The sequence below is a fragment of the Castanea sativa genome, chromosome 1 (assembly GCF_040712315.1).
Source record: "Castanea sativa cultivar Marrone di Chiusa Pesio chromosome 1, ASM4071231v1".
NCBI classification, from domain to species: domain Eukaryota; kingdom Viridiplantae; phylum Streptophyta; class Magnoliopsida; order Fagales; family Fagaceae; genus Castanea; species Castanea sativa.
Window position 1 is genome coordinate 30981382 of NC_134013.1, and position 17490 is coordinate 30998871.

The following is a 17490-nucleotide window of genomic DNA, read 5'->3' on the forward strand; positions in this document are numbered from 1 at the left end:
ACTCATTCTTCGATCTGATCCTTGCATTTTTACTCTGGTATGATCTCTTTTCTATCTTTTTATCATACATTTCATGCATTCTGGCCTAACTTTTCGGGGTTTTGAAAACTTTTGGGGTTTTTCAAAATTGATGAAGTTTTTGTGAAATTTTTGGGATGAGTTTTGTTTAAATGATCTTAAATGTTCATGCATTGCATCACACTTGAATTTTAACAATGATTCATGCATTTTAGATGTGTGTTTACTATGTTGAGCTGATGTGTGCTGGTAGGTTTGGATTGGGCTAAACCCATGATGTTTTTATTGTTGCATGTCACATGTTCATGTATTTTTCATGCATACGTACCTTCTTTTCTCTATCTTTTTTATATTGATCTGTGTTGGTACTTTTATGTCTCTCTCTCTCTCTCTCTCTCTCTCTCTCTCTCTCTCTCTCGTTCTTTCGGTTAGACTACATCATGGCACCCAAGCATAAGTCCACCCTGTCCCGGAACCCTCTTCATTCCGGGGCATCTTCTTTAGATTCTACCCCCTCTCATGTTCAGTTTCATGATGATAAAGCTTATAAGGGCTGTTTGGAAAACTTTTCTCAACGAGGCATTCATTCAGAACACCAAGTCATCCTTTCGGACTTTTTCGATATTGACCTTCCCACTGTCATCTATAGTAGGGGTTGGGAGTCCTATTGTGACATCCTAGCCACTTGTCCCTCCGTGATCATACAGGAGTTCTACTCCAATATACATGAATTTGATTATTCTGTACCTCATTTCATCACTTGCGTTCGAGGTACACGCATTGTAGTTGCTCCAGATCTTATATCCGAGATGCTACATGTTTCGAGGGTAGCACATCTTGATTACCCCGGCTGTGATCGTCTTAAGACTGTGTCTAAAGACGAGCTCATGTCTCTATTTTGTGAGACACCTTCATCTTGGGGTGGTCGTCAAAACACTCCTTGCTCGACCTTTGCAAAAGGTGCGAGGTTCCTGAATATGGTGATGACATTTTTTTTATATATCCCTTGTCTCACTATAATTCGATAACTGAGCCTTGTGCTCGATTTTTGTTGTCCGTCTTTGAGAGACTTACCATTGATTTTCCCTTTCACTTCATACTCTCCCTGATAGATGTCTATAAGGATACGATGACCCATGATAAGCTTATCTTTCCTTCTGCTATCACGCAGATCATTCGCCACTTCTCTATCTCCTATCCCGAGTCGGACCACTTCTTCATCATGTGTGCCATTGATGCAGCGACCGTTAGACGGAGCGATGCCTAGCTTCGACCGAAGCGGCCACAGAACGAGACGATGACTCCTTTGGCTTCTTCAGTTCCATCCACATCCGCTCCTTCTTTCGTGGGTGGTGTGATCGTCGAGGCAATCATGGCGCAGCTTTAGGGCAAGGATGCTCTATTTGAAACTCTTATTGATGAGTTATGTCAGGTGAACACCCGTGTCAGTCATATTGCATGACAACAGGCTCGTCTTGGTGGCTTCGTAAAGTCTCCCTCTCCTTCTCTAGAGGATTTTGAGGATGAGGACGATGCTAATGACTCTGATGGTGGTGATACGGATGAGGATGAGGCTTCTAACTCTTCCGGTGACAAGGAGATGACTGCTTCTCAGTGACTTACCCTTTGTCATTTGTGACAAAAAGGGAAAGTAGTTTTGGGTATGAGAGTAGTCATGTACTTAGAGGGGAGTTAGTATAGGAGATATTTTTGTTAAGGGGAGTGTTTTTGTTTTTGAGGGATGTAGTGATGATTTTTTTTTTTTGTATCTTTTTCTTTTCTTTCTTTTATATACATTATTCTTACTTTATGATAGCAAACCTTGTATTCTTATATATATATATATATATATATATATATATATATGTATATGTATATGTATATATATATATGTATATGTATATGTATATATATATATGTATATGTATATATTAAGGTTGTTATTACATTCTTTCACCTATCTCTTCATGTGTTGTTTCTTTTCTCTCTTTATGCACAGCTTCTTATTAATTGTATGCAATCTTTTATTTCTGTTTCATATTAAGATGCCGTGATGAGTTTTGTTTAAGGTGTTTCGAAAATACAAGTTGTCAAAGTCTTTCTTGCCATGAACTCTCTTCTTGCAAAGTTTTTCAAGAGTTTGTGTTAGGATAGATTTTATTATATTCAACAAATGAGTATGAGTTGAGTGATTTATGATTTCTCTCATATGTTCATTTGTTTGTTGTGGTTTTGTCACGGATTGCCAAAGGAGGAGATTGTTAGGACATATTTGAATCATATTAGGAACATATGTCATTTAGAATTGGCTAATCCTTTGACAAAACACACTTTACTTGTAATTGGGTAGATCTAGGATGTGTTTAATAGTTCAAAGAACAAGATTCAAGTTCTAGTATTGAAGCCATGCAAATCTGTCCAAGGAACAAGTGAAGAAGTGCTGGATTTTAAAGCTTGAGAGCTAGCTCGACAGATAGCATCTATCGAGTTTTAAAATGGATCTTCAGCCCGATGCTCGATAGCTGCTCGATAGAAACCTATCTATTAACATATTCGTGTGTACTTGTTTGGCCTTTCTTTTTTCACAACCCTAAACATATATAAGGAATATTTTAAGGGCCGTTAAAGGTTGCGCAAGTGTGAGGCAAAGTTTTGCTCATGCAAATTGTGACTAGAGATAGAATTTGTCTTAGTTCATCTTCCTCTTGAGAAAGTTGTTGCGTTTGTACGCTGTTAGGTTTTGTAATCAAGAAGATTCATGATCTTCATCGTGTTGATGAACTGAAGAACTTTGCAGCCAACATCCTTCTCAAGTTGGTCAGTAAGCCGCGTACTAGGATCCGCGCATCGATTGGTTAGTCACGTACTGGAAGTCGTGCATTGAAAATGAGAGATTGTCATTACAGAACAAGTTCAATTGTGTATTGAGGTAAGGGTCAACTATAGGTTGGTATAAGAATTCTTTTACTTGTAACCGCTTGTTTTGATAATAGTGGATTCTCGGAAGTGTGACCTTAAATTCACCCTGTGGGGTTTTTGCCTTGGAGGTTTTCTCCATTCGTAAACAAATCACTGTGTCAACTTTATTTTCCGCTGCATTTAACTTAGTTGGTTATTTATTTGTGCTATCACGAGTTTTGCATGTTAATTGAATTAATTAATTAACTTTTCTAAATTAATTGGTTAATTTATCACAAGGGGTCAATACATTCTTGGCCTATCACTATGGTCATACCGCACTACCCCGAGAAGATCAACTGGGGAAACCCCCTTCTCCATGACATATGGAGTGGAGGCAGTTATACTCATGGAAATGGAATTCCTGACAATGAGAACTGATCAGTTTAAAGAGCATAACAATGATGGTCAGCTTTGCGCAAGTCTGGATGGGCCGAGGAGAAAAGAGAGATGGCAACTATAAAACTGGCCCACTACCAACACAAGCTGAGGCAAAGTTACAATAAAAAGGTGAAGTCACGGTCACTCGTGCCAGGGGACCTTGTCCTTAGGAAAGTGGTCGGAAATATGAAAAACCCATCCTGGGGCAAATTGGGGCCAAATTGGGAAGGCCTTTATCGCGTCACCTCAATAGTAGGCATAAGTGCATTTAGACTAGAGGATTTAGATGGAAACACTGTACTATGACCTTGGAATGTAAGTAATTTGAAAAGATATTACTATTAATGCAAGTATATCTCATTTAATGGCTTAGCCTGCCAGAATGTTCCACACTGACATTGAGGAGCAAATAGTAAAGGAGGTGAAGAAGTTGCTGACGACGGGTTTCATTAGGCCCATCCAGCATCCATGCTGGTTGTCCAACATTATGCCAATAAAGAAGAAGAATGGGCAAATAAGGTGTTGTGTAGATTTTAGAAATCTCAATAGAGCTTGCCCAAAAGATGAATTCTCGCTGCCAAACATGGACCTGTTGATGGACTTTGCAGTAAGAAAAGCCATGTTTTCATTCATGGATGGATTCAGCGAATATAATCAGATCCGAATGGTGCTGAAGGACGCGGAGAAAACTATTTTTAGGACACCCATACGCAATTTCTACTATACTGTGATGCCTTTCAAGTTGAAAAATGCGGGCAGAACCTACCAGCGCACCATGACGGCCATATTCCACGACATGATACACCGAGAGCTAGAAGACTATGTGAATGACATAGTTGTGAAGTTAAAAAGATGAGAAGATCATGTCCGAATCTTGAGAAAGGTGTTTGAAAGGTGTCGAACCTTCAAGTTAAGAATGAATCCCCTCAAATGTGCCTTTGGAGTATCTTCTGGGAAATTTTTGGGTTTCCTGGTCCATAACAAGGGAATAGACGCGGACCTAGCCAAAGCCACAACCATAGCAACCATGAAGCCACCTACCATGGTAAAAGAACTGAAGAGTTTCTTGGGGAAAGTTTCATACATTCGAAGCTGTATCCCTGGTTTGGCGTCAATCATTGTGGCCTTCGCCAAGTTACTCAAGAAGGGACAAGGCTTCGAGTGGGGAGAGGCGCAGCAGACGACCTTTAGAAGGTTATAGTAGATTATGATGAACCTTTCTACAGTGCATGCCCCGATCCGCAAAAGGCCACTACTGTTCTACTTAGCCATTAGCTCGTATGCCATAGGCGCGTTGATCGCCCAAGTGGATGGAAGCGGTGTTGAGCAACCAGTCTACTATATTAGCCATGCTCTAAAAGACGCGGAGACTCACTATCCTAGAGCAAAAAAAGCATGCTTGGCAATAGTATATGCTTCGTAGGGGCTACGCCATTACTTCCTAGGCTACGAGGTATGGCTGATGGCAAAGTCTCACGCAATCAACACTCTGCTGCAGCAGCCGATCCTCTTTGGAAGGATATCCCAGTGGTTGTTATAGTTGTCACAGTATGATTTTAAGGCGGGAATGCCCAAAGCAGTGAAAAGTCAAGCCATAGCAGACTTATTGGCACAATTCCCAAGAGAAGAGGAATTCCCGCAGGATGATGAAGTTCCAAGGGAGGTAGCCACAGCAGAAATAATCAAGGAGTAATGGGTAATGAACTTTGATGGATCCTCGACTGCCCACTCAAGAGGCACGGGTATAGTCCTATATCATGAAGAAGACAAGGCTGTAGTGCTCCCATTCAAATTGGAATTTCCTTGCTCAAAAAATACTACAAAATATGAGGCTTATCTTACTAGGCTAGCCACAACCCTTGAAATGGGGGTTAAACATTTAAAGGTGATAGGTGACTCCAACCTAGTAGTCTGCCAGACCAAAGGAAGCTTCTCTTTGAAGGAGCCCAGCTTAGCCCCGTACAAGACAATGGCCTAGAAGATGGAGGAAAAGTTCTCAACATTCAAAATAGAGCACACTCTAAGGACTAAAAATTAGTACGCAAACGCGTTGGTAGCACTGAGGTCACAAATAGCATTTGAAGGAAGCAACACCAAGATAGAAGTCAGCAAACAGAAGGAGTCCATTATTGAAATGCTGAAGGAGAGATTCCAAGAAGAAACATGTGAAAAGGATTGGAGGATTCCCATAAAGGAAGCCTTGATGAAAGAAGAATGTATGGCAGAATTTAAGGCATTGAAAGACTACGCCCTGGTGAAAGGAGAATTGTACCGCCGGATGCTGGGAGGAATCCCGTCAAGATGTGTGGGGCAAGAGGAAGCCCAAAAAAAGTTGAGGGAAGTCCATGATAGAACCTGCGGGGTCTGTGAAGAAGTTAGCATTTACCGCACACTCTAAAGGGCGGGTTTCTATTGGCCAAGTATGGGTAGTGACGCTAACCAAGTCCAAACCCAATGCGAGACCTGTCAGCTTGCAGCAGACAAGGAGGAAAGCTATGCTATTTTCATCAGCAAGGATTGGAGGAACCCGTTTGTGTAACACCTGGCAGAGCGCGTCCTACTGCACAAACATGGTGAAAGGTATAAGCTTAAAAGGTTGGCAACGCACTACTTTTTGCATGACGGGGTCCCTTTCAAGAAAGGGTATGATGGAGACCAATTACGATGTTTGGGTTCTGAAGAAGCAAAGGAAATGATAAAGGAGGTACATGCAAGAGAATGCAGGGAGCACCAAGGAAAGAAAAAGTTGTACAGAGGTCTGCTGCAGATGGGTTATTACTGGCCCACCATGAAAAGAGACACATCAAAATTTGTGAAGAAGTGTCACAGTTGTAAAGTACAAGTCAACTTAATTCACACTCACCCACAGAACTTGCATAGCATGGTCACACCATGGCCCTTCTATATACATCCCCCCAAACCTAAACCAAACATTGTCCTCAATGTTAAAAATAATACTCTCAAATCTATGTCTTGAATGAAAAGAGAACAAAAAAAAAATTAATATGCAACATGAGAACCAAGTAGAAACAAGTAAGGTAAGGAGAAGGAGGAGACGTACCTTGATCAAGCTGATTGTTATAAATTTTAATTTCTGTCAAATATCAGCTAGAACAAAAGAGAATAAAACTAAAAAAGAAAATAAACACAAATATTAATCTAAAAATAGAAAATGAACAAGAAAAAGAAAGAAAGAAAAAAAAATTGCAAACCTGATAAACACAACTGGGATTAATCCTGATAAACAGGATCATCCAAGAGGACTTCTTCAACTTCTGGAGGCTCAAGTTCTAAAAATGGTTTCAAACGTTGGCCATTAACTTTAAACATATCACCATTTTTAGGATTCTCAATCTCAATAGCACCATGGGGATAAACAGTGCGAACTATGAATGGACCAGTCCATCGAGATCGTAACTTGCCTGGATCAAAAACATGTTGGGAAGCTTTTGTAGTGTCTTCCAAGTGAATTCTTTGCATAACCACATAGGAACTAATACCCTTAATATCAGCAATTTTCCAACCTATAGCTTCCTTGTGCTCTTGAATTATACTTATCAATTGGTGTTCCCATAAGTCATCCAACTTTGGTGGTTCTACAGTAGATGGGAGTGGAGATGAAGAAAGTGGAAGAGGGACCACTTTTGGCTGCCAGCTATCAGTACTTAAGAGAGGAACAGAATCCAACAATGCATTGACTTCCTCAATTGATTTTTCAATATCCAAATTGCAATAAAAAAGGGTTAAGCAATCCTTTAGGGGATCCTCACAACTTGATTGTATGAAAGTATCATGGACTAGGTTCCCAATCATGTTAACCTCACATATATTCTCATTATCTGGTACTTGCTTACTTATGTCAAAGATATTAAGCTCAACAGTCATATTTCCAAAAGAAATCTTCATCACACCACTTCGACAATTGATCAAAGCATTGGATGTGGCTAAGAAAGGGCGACCCAAACTGACATGGATTTGTGTATTGGCATTTAGAGCAGGCTCAGTTTCTAACACAACAAAATCAACAGGAAAATAGAATGCATCCACCTTAATCAGCACATCCTCAACAATACCTCTAGGGATTTTCACAGACCTATCAACTAATTGAAGTGTCATGGTTGTTGGTTTTAACTCCCCCAAACCTAGCTGTAGATAAACTGAATACGGCATTAAGTTCACACTTGCCCCCAAATCTAGCAAAGCTCGCTCAATGAGGCTATCCCCAATCTTGCATGAAATTGTAGGGGATCCTGGGTCCTTACATTTCACTGGATATTTATTCTGAATAATTGAACTGACTTGCTCTGTCAAAAATGCCTTTTTAGGGACATTTTTCTTTCTCTTCATTGTCACAAGATCTTTTAGAAACTTGGCATAAGCAGGAACTTGCTGAATTGCATCAAGAAATGGAATGTTTATTTGCACTTGCTTAAAAACCTCTAAAATGTCTCCAAATTGTGCACTTTTCTGAGGACTGATTAACCTTTGAGGAAATGGAGCTTTAGGAACAAACCTTTTATCAAGGGGGGAACTAAGATCCTGAATTGGAATGGAGGGTGGGTTGTCCTTCTTTTCTCCATGATCATCATGTGAACTATGAGTACCTTTTTCCTTTAACACAATATTTTCATCATCCTCCACTTCTGGCATTTTTACTTGATTATCAACTTGCTTACCAGACCTAAGGGTAGTAATAGACTGAACATGTTCTTGTCCATGAAAAGAACTAGAAGAACCATTGATGGCATACTGTCCTTTTAGGTTAGGTATAGGTTGACTAGGAAACTTTCCTTTTTCCCTCTCTCCAACTTGGGTTGCTAACTGGCCAACTTGATTTTCCAACTTTGAAATAGTTTGAGTATTCAAATGGGTGGAACTTTTCATCTCTTGAATGGCTTGACTAGTTGATTGCATGAAAGTTTTGAGAGACTCCTCCAAAGATGATTGTTGTCTTGGTGGTGCTACAAACTGAGGTGTTGATTGAGGAATGGGAGGATATGCTTGAGTAGGTGGACGAAATTGACTTTGTTGATGCACTTGTTGTCCACCTACATTTGTGGGAGGCTGATTTTGCCTCCATGAGAAATTAGGATGGTTCCTTCAATTTGGATTGTATGTCTCTGAAAATGGACTAGCAAATGGTTTTCCATAATTATTCAGTGCATTTGCTTGCTCAGTATAAAAATTAGGGTACCCAGCTGTGGAAGGACACATTTGTGTTGTATGCATAGGACTTGCACAAATAGAACATGTTTCACTTTGAACTTGATTGACAGAATTCATCCCTCTACCTAAAGCTAAAGCCTCAACCTTACGAGTGAGATTGTCCAAAAAATCTTCACTGACTTCATACAATCCTCCTTTCTTAATTGCAGGGGCAGATCTCTCTTTATGGTTGGAAAAATCCCATTGCTGTGAACTTTCAAAAAATTTCTCAAGAAATTTGTATGCCTCATCATCTACAAGACTCAAAAATCCACCACCATTCATGGACTCAATCATGTTACGATTAGTCTGAGTCAAACCATTATAAAAATATTGTACTAGTCTCCATGTTTCAAAACCATGATAGGGACACTTTAAGATCAAGTCCTTAAATCTCTCCCAACTCTCATAAAATTTCTCTTGTTCATCTTGATAAAAATCTACAATTTCTCTCCTCAAAGCATTGGTCTTGGCCATTGGAAAAAATTTAGAGAGGAATTTTGTGACCAATAGTTCCCATGAAGTGATAGATCTAGGTGACAAAGAATTAAGCCATGCTTTTGCCTTATCCTTCAAGGAAAAAGGGAATAAACGCAAGCGAACAGACTCATCAGTGAAATTCTGGAACTTACAAGTAGCACAAATCTCAAGAAAATCCTTCACATGCATATAAGGATCTTCTCTATCCAATCCATGAAAAGTAGGAAGAAGATGGATTATTTGTGGCTTTAACTCAAAATGTGCAGCAATGGTTGCAGGCAATACTATGCAAGATGGAGGGTTGGTGGTTATGGGTGAGAACAACTCCCTAAGAGTTTTTGAATCATCTCCTGTTTCTCCCATTGTAGATGAATAATCAAAACTAACAAGACGATTTTCTTTATCACATATCCAAGTTCTCATACACCATGTACAAAGAATTTTTTTTTTTTTTTTAAATAAAATATAACTACAACTAGTAGAAGAAAAAATTCAATTAACCTAATTTATTTTCCTAACCAAGTTCTCGGCAACGGCGCCAAAAACTTGTTGTGAAATTTTAAAATACTCGCAAGTGTACGAACCGTACCGAAGTATAGTTTGACAAGAACGAGGTCGAACCCACAGAAACTTGAATGAATGTAGGAAAATTAATTAAATCTTAACCAAATTAATTCTAATCTAGTTTAATAAAAATTGGTTGTTTTGAAAGTAAATAAACTAAGCAAATAATAAAATTAAGCAAATAGTTAAACTAAGCAAAAGATATAAAACAATAAAAAGATGTAAACAATCAAGGGAAAGGAATTAAGGTTTTGGAATCCGTGTTGTAAGTCATATTAACATATATTTATGATCATTAATTTTTCCCAACTACTACATGATAATCTAGAAATCAATCTTGCTATCATGGAAAATATTCTCATTAAAATCCTTATTTTAAAAATTCAAAAGCATGTTCTTCTTCGCTTCTTAAGTATAAAATCAAATCATCAATTGTATCTATAGCCAAACAAATCACAAGATATATCCAATTCTAAAAATCAAATCATAAATTGTATCCATTGACAGATAAATCACAAGCGATATCCAATTTTATAATCAAGAATTAACAAACCAAACATTCAATTAATTAAGACAAATCCTAAATCATGAGAAAAACATGATTGAACTCATATCTAGAATCTCATCTTAGTAAATTGATATGAAGCAAGAACAATTTAAATCGTTAAAGAACAACTATTGTGGGAGAAATCAAATCACATAAATATTACTAATAATCCTTAACAAGGTTTCATCCTCAACCCTAATTATAAATTTAGCTACTCAAAGTAATTAAAATAAAACACAAGAATAAAATACTAAACATTAAACTAGATAAATAAAATAAAACTAACTGTCATGGAAGAAAACCAAAGAAGTAGCCGCACTCTCTATGTTCAGCCCCTAGCCCTAGCACTGGCCTCCCTTGAATTTTGCCCTAAAGAGCCTTTAAATAGGTCAAGGAATCCTATTACAAGTTGAATTCCCGTTTGGAGAAAATTCCAAATTTCTAGGCTTCACTTAACCGACAATTTTGGCCCATTTAACGTCAGAATTTGGACTTTTGGTAAACTACAAAGTTGTAGCCCTTTAAGGTAAATTTCCAGCCCAACTTGAATCATCTCGATTGTACATCTGAGCCGAAAGTTATGCAAAAAATACTAACTGATATGCAGGCTGGAATCCAAATCCGAATTGAACTTGGATTTGATGCAAATTTCCTTTGATTCCCTGCTCCAATTGGACTTAAATTTAATTGGGTTGGTCTTCTTTAACTTCATCATGGCCCTTGTAAAAGTAAAGTCCATTAGCTTTCTTCTTTGCACAAATCCACTTATTTAATTCCATTCTCCTACAAAAGATAAATTCACGCAATAAGATTCAATTAAGCACAAAATTGATTATTCACCATTATTCCAAAACCAAATATAAAATGCATGAATTACCTCAAAATAAGTATGATAATGCTTTCTAACAATGATATAAGTATGCAAAATTAAGCTATTATCATTGCACATCAACCTCATCAATGGAAAATGGCTAAAATGATACTATGCTTGAGAAAGAAAAGCATCATGTAGTCCTCTTGGAAGAAATAGTATCAATGAAGTTGTGCTCAATGTCATTCATCATGCTCCCCAATAACTTCAAGAAATGTTCCGTGGCAGAGCGACCGAGAAGAAAATCCTGCATGAAGTCCCACGGCTCCTATACACTGCCTCCAAATGGGAAGCACACTCCCCAGGAACCCTGAAGCCGTGGAAATCAACATAAGGAGACCCAGCACCCCAGAAGTCCATAGGATCAAGATCGTTAACCTCGAGTTGGTCAAAGTGGGTGAAGAAAGCTGTAGCCTCGCTCACAGGATAAGGGACTGTAGTAGAGCTGCTGCCTACCTTAAACTGAGAGGGTGCTGCCACACTAGTAAGAATCGGGCCTGAAAATAGACATGGAATAAGACATAAGGAATGGATGAAATGGAAGAAACAAATCCACAACAGAGATAAGGAAAGAAATGGAAGGAAGAAAACATACCAAGACCCGTAGAAGTGAAGGTTGTAGGTGTGGCAGAAACAGGTGCTGCAGGTGTGGCAGAAACAGGTGTTGCAAGTGCGGCAGAAACAGGTGTTGTAGGTGTGGCAGAAATAGGAACTGTAGTCTTAGGCTCCTTAGGAATATCAATGATTGCATCAGAAAGTTATACAAATATATACAAAGAAAAAAGAGAAGAGATGGCGATAATAAAGAATGGGAGGGAAAGCCTAACAAGTGCAAGGAATGAGAACCCATAGCCTCGATCTCGTGCTCGCCACTGTCCTCCTTGTCAGAGTTCGAGACCCTTTTCTTCATGGTAGGCTCATCATTAGAATCCTCAAGAACCTTCTCAAATCCCTCATCAGAAGACAAATCTGCATCGGGCCCACGAGTGGCAGAACTACGAATGGACGAGGGAGTGACCACTAGAGAAGACCCATCCTTTATAGCCTGAGATAAAGCCACAAAAGGATCATTGGTCGAGATAACAAGGGGTGTAGCAGGGGAAGCCCTTTCAGTCTGAGAAGTAGCCACAAGAGTAACCCCCTTCTGAGGAGTATGGGTCTCAATAGGAATGGAAGTAAGCTCACTAGCCCCTTCAGTTTGGGCACCCTCCTCTGTAGGACCAGGCTTGGCGAAAGGGATGAGAGTCTTGGCAAAAGCCCCCTGTGCAGTAGCGCAAGCAAAGGCCATGGCCTCAGCCACTACATCGGCCCCATCAAAGAAACCCTCCATGGGTGTGCCCATAGCAGCAGGGATCTCCTCAGTCGTGGGGTGATAAATGGAGATGGGCTCGGGGTCAACTTGAGGAACACAGAAAAATAAAAGAGAGCGAGGGGCAGAAGAAAAAAACGCATGATAAGAGGTGATGCATATATATATACACACACACACACACACACACACACAAAGAAAAAGGAGAGAAAGAAATAGGGCACATGATGACACATGGTAATGGGAACACATGCAAAAGGGAAAGGGAAAGACATACCTCCAACTCAGGCTCGCCAAGAAAGATAGGGCGGGTGGCAAAAGTATCCTCCTTATGCTTAGATTGCAAAAAAGATGGGACAAAAAAAAAGGAAGGAAATAAGAAAACATGCATATGGGGTTAGCCGCAGAAAAAGCCTGAATAAGAAAAAATAAAGAAGAAGCAAAATTAGAGATAATATAATCTCCTCTCAGTGGTGGCAGATGAATGGGGTATAGATGTCTTCCTCTTGTTGCCTCGGGTCCTACTAGAAGGAGGAGCATCAACTGATGGCCGCAGAGCAGCGGGCCTAGATTTGCTTGCAGTAGGGCACTTGTTGGAATGGGTATAAGCAAGAGGAGGAGGAGGAGAACTCTCCAAGACTATACCTATGGGAGGAAGGCCGCCCTCAAAAGGGACAATATCAGAACAAGTCTCAGAGGAGTCATCACCTTTCTTAGCAGGCTTAGACTTGGCGGATAGAGACGCGCGAGTGTGGGAAGGTTTGTCACCTTCACTCTCTTCTCCCAACTCGTAGGGAAATTACCAGCATACCAATACCACCCATTCTCCTCTACATCCCACTCAAATATAGCAAACTGACTCTGCTTCGTAGCATATGCCACCACAGACTTGGTGGGAAGAAGCAATTGAGGATTGATAACGCCTTAAAATGTATACTTGTTATATATTTATGTGGGTGTTATCTCCTTATTATTATGCTTAATTTGTATAATTAAGCCATGATTTGCATTAGTCCCTATTATTTATCTTTACATAATTTCTTGAATAAGATGTCATTCATTGCATGTAATTTTCTACTTTTAGGAAATCATGTGAAAAAGATGAGTTTACAAGAGTCTGTAAGAGAATAGAGGCCAAACTAGACTTAAATAGGAGTTAAAGGACCATGCTTAAATGTATAAGGAGGTGAAACTGGAGTGCTTGGATCGTCTACCATGATTGGAAGCTTCAAATAATGAAAGAAATCAAAGAGGCAGAATCTGAAAAGGAAAAATCAGATTTGAGCACTGATCAGTATTTTAGGCGTATATATCTCCTTAAAAATCCAATTGACATAAGGTTGAATGGGTTGGAACCGTGACTTAAATATCTACAACTTTATAGTTTTGAGTTTTTGGAAATTTACAATTTTTGAAGGCTGAAATTAACTCACAAGTTACTGCTGTAAATCTGGACGAAAATTAAAATAGTAATAGTTTTATTTTCTTTGGACACTTGGATGTTAGGGTTTTGAAGGGAGGCTATGTAGAACGAATTTGGTAGAGAAAACCTTGTATTTTCCTGTCTCTAATGCAGCTTAACTCTTTGCTAGGGCTAGGGGTTATGTTTCTTCTATACTGTATGAATATTCAATGTGATTCTTTCTAGGATTTTATCAACAACATATTTCATTGTTCAATTAGTTTTTATTTTTTTTTTATTTTATTTTATGTATTAGTACTTCCATGCTTTCAATAAGTTCAATCATGTTTTTCTTATAATTTAAATAAATTTCTAATGATTTCAAATAGAATGAGGTTTTAAAGTGAATGCGTTTTTCTGAAAACTTTTCTAATCGCATTATTAATCAAGGTTATCATGCGTTCTTGAATTGTCTTAGTTCAACTGAATCATAAGTTTTTAATTGTATAAGAACAATCAATTATGAAATATATATTTTCTTAGATTACAAAGAATCTCATATCGATATTAGGGAAACACCCCGATGCCTTGGTATTTACATTATTAATTTAAATAAATTTTTATTATTATTCTTGTTAACAATCACCAAGCAAAAATACTTTTCTTCTTCACCCAAATTGTTGTTTAATTATATTGTCTTTGAATTTACCTTGCTCCTTGTGGTTCGACCTCCGTACTCCGAGAATTATATTGCTACGATCTCCTGCACTTGGGAGTGAGGATTGGCAAATAATTGCATGGAGACCATCAATGGGAATGAGAGAAAACCCATGGCTGCCCAACAACTCCTACTCAAATGAAATCATTACGGCTTGCCAATACCCGTGCATGGCTACGGTGCAAATACCCTCCCTCTGTGAGCCTGGAATGGTGATTGCTGTAAAACACCTACTCCAAAATTCAAAGGCGCCGTGTCACAAGAATGGCCGAACAGTAGTAGCAGACTCTATAATGGCAGAAAAATCGTCAAGAATATCCTGATCCAACCTAAATTGCCTCCTGACCCTATCAGCAGAATATTGCATAAACCAAATCCCCTTATCGGCCAGATTTGTAATACCCCTCTCATCAAAACCAGTCAACGGGGTGGTGGTCCCAGTAGCATCAGCAAAAGAACCTATGATAGAATCTGTACACGTATAACCAATACCTAAATTCCTATATGCTCTCCAACAAAAATCAACTCCCCTATCAAAGAACTCCACAGCGAGATGCCCAAACAACTTCAACCCAACCCAACAAAAAGCCAATGGAAAATCAGACACAAAACAACCACAGAAATCAGTAATGACCTTCGGACATGAATGGTACCTCTCCTTGGCAAAGCGGGCAAGCCTAAACTTGGCCAAATGCTTAGCACAACGCTCCCATAACAAATGTTGCAAGATAGTGCTATGGGCAGAAGTAGTGACTATATGGCAGGAACCCACTTGCTTCTCATCACTTTGCAAAATATCCAACTGCACATACAGATGACCCAGAAACATGGGGGCCAACGGTAGACTCACCCCAGTAAATATCTTGATGGCTAATTGGAAATAAATGAGCTTTATAGCATAATGATGATGAGAGCCAAAGATAAACTTATAGAGCCCGAATGTGACGAAGGCTGCACGGCGAGTCACATCAGAAGCCTTGGAAAAAGCCCCAACCCAATATGACAACTTTGCATTGCCACTCATTCCCTTCCTCAACTCGGCCTCCACGACCTCCTTCTCTGAAGAGAGCTCCAAAGCACCGGGGTCAACATCACTAAGAATGGGCAAAAGCAATTGGTTTGCCACATCTTCCAAGGTCACGGTTATCTCATCGCAGGAAAGAAAGAAGGTGTGAGTAGCAATGCACCACTGGCGGACCAAATGGTGGAGATTGAACAAGTCCCTATAATTGGACAAGCAACGTGACGAGACAATGGCCTTTAACACACCGGCCCACTATAACACCACCATGAAACCCTTGTCAGATAACTCGTCGTCTACCCACTCTTTCCAACCCAAAGAAGTAACTAAACCAAATTCGAAAAGAATGGGCACTGGGAGTGAAGAACCTTGGCATATGACGAGATCGGGGATTGAAGAAGTCAAAGAGGCCCAAGACACCTCTGTGTTGCAACGGAAAATGGAGGGCCATACGCGACCTGGCAGCGGAGGCAAGTACTCACTGAACACCTTTCGGAAATGAGTATGGGTGTCGTACCAAGGATCGATGAGAGGAGCGCATTCACTATTCAGGCCGCGACATCCTTCTTCCTCATCGGGGCGTTCCTCATCGGAGAGAGGAGCGTCTTCTCCCACAACTTTGGTGGCAGGATTGTCGGAGGCGATTTCTTTTCCCTTACGGCGGGAAGAACCTTTGCTTTTCACCGACGACATGGTAGGATGATTGATTGGAGTGGATGGGTGAAAGTGTTTGAGGGAGAAGACGCGCTGAAGAAAGGAAAAATAAAAAGGTGTTTTGTGTCAGTGACATGAAAGGAATCTGCTTAAGTATTGATAATGCTGACACGAAAGGATGCAATGGGTCATCCATCAGATAAGGCCCTGTATTAATGAACAAAAGCTGTGTTTCAGAATAACTACTAAACTGGAAAATTCAAAGAGACAACACTGTTTACGGCAAGAAAGAAAATGAAGCGAGGTCCACTGTTCGAAAAAGCCCGCGAAAAAAAAGGGAAGAAGAAAAGACAGAGAGAAGAGAAAAAGAAGAATCTGTTTTTTTTCACATATGAACGGCAAGAGCACTTCATATACTCAGGGGGCTGAATGTTGATGCCTACTTTGGCAAAGAGACCCAATAACAGGAAGAAGCCCAACAATATGGGAGAAAGGAAGTTAGTAAATTGAGAAGAAAATCATTAAGCCTGAATGACAAGAATAATAGACCATAGGCCTAAAAAATAGTAAAAGGGCCTCAAAGAAAGCAAGCGGACCCAAAGGAGCCCAAAGAAAGAAGTAGTAAACCCATGGGCACTATGAGAAATCGAAAGCAAGCAAGAATGGGCCAAAGAAGCCCAAAGTAAAGAATTAAGTAAGTAAGGGGTTGGTGGAAAAGCCCATGAACCCCGAAGGTAAAGGATATGGTAATTTGGGCTGGGGAAGTCCAAAAGATTTAGCAAAAGCCCATGGGAATGAAGAATTAGAATGGGTCGAGGATGCCCAAGGAAATGGAACGAGCCGAGGATGCCCAAAAGAATGAAATGGGCCAAGGAAGTCTGGAAGCGATGAAACGGGCCAAAGGATCCCAAAATAGCATGAGTATCAGCCTAATGATGATGCTGGGCTATTGGAATTGAGCAAAAGCAAAGCATACAGAAATCCCAAAAGGGGCTCAGCAAGCACGAGTCAAATAATAGCATGGCAGGAATAAGAGAATGGCACGGCAGAAGTGCTAACCGACTTGCAAAAAGAGTGAGGGATGGATTAGAAAAGGAAAAACTTGCAATCAAGCAAGGCCCAGTCCAGGAAAGAAGTAAGAAATAAAGAATGAAAGCTCAGAGTCTCATTCACGCCACAAGAGGTCAAGAACGAGCAGAAGAATGTGCAGACGAGCCTTCAGGTCATGGCAAATGCATGAATAATAGAGAAGCCATGGACACATGTGGAAGTGGAGTAAGCACAAGGCTCAGGCACCACCAACTTGTACCCAGCCAATACAAGAGTGGTAGGCCATGGGTCAGAGGTAAGAAAGGGTATGGT

The 17490-nt window shown here is 39.8% G+C and overlaps 1 protein-coding gene across 1 annotated transcript; it reads right to left on the minus strand.

Moving 5' to 3' along the window:
• Positions 1-6588: 6588 nt before the first annotated feature.
• On the minus strand, positions 6589-8271 carry LOC142624861 (uncharacterized). Its single transcript, XM_075798595.1, has one exon. The coding sequence runs from the start codon at positions 8269-8271 to the stop codon at positions 6589-6591; it is 1683 nt and encodes a 560-aa protein (XP_075654710.1).
• Between the last annotated feature and the right edge of the window lie 9219 nt (positions 8272-17490).

Coding starts and splice junctions, on each gene's coding strand:
- LOC142624861 (XM_075798595.1), bottom strand. CDS start 8,271: ATGCAATCAACTAGTCAAGCCATTCAAGAGATGAAAAGTTCCACCCAT.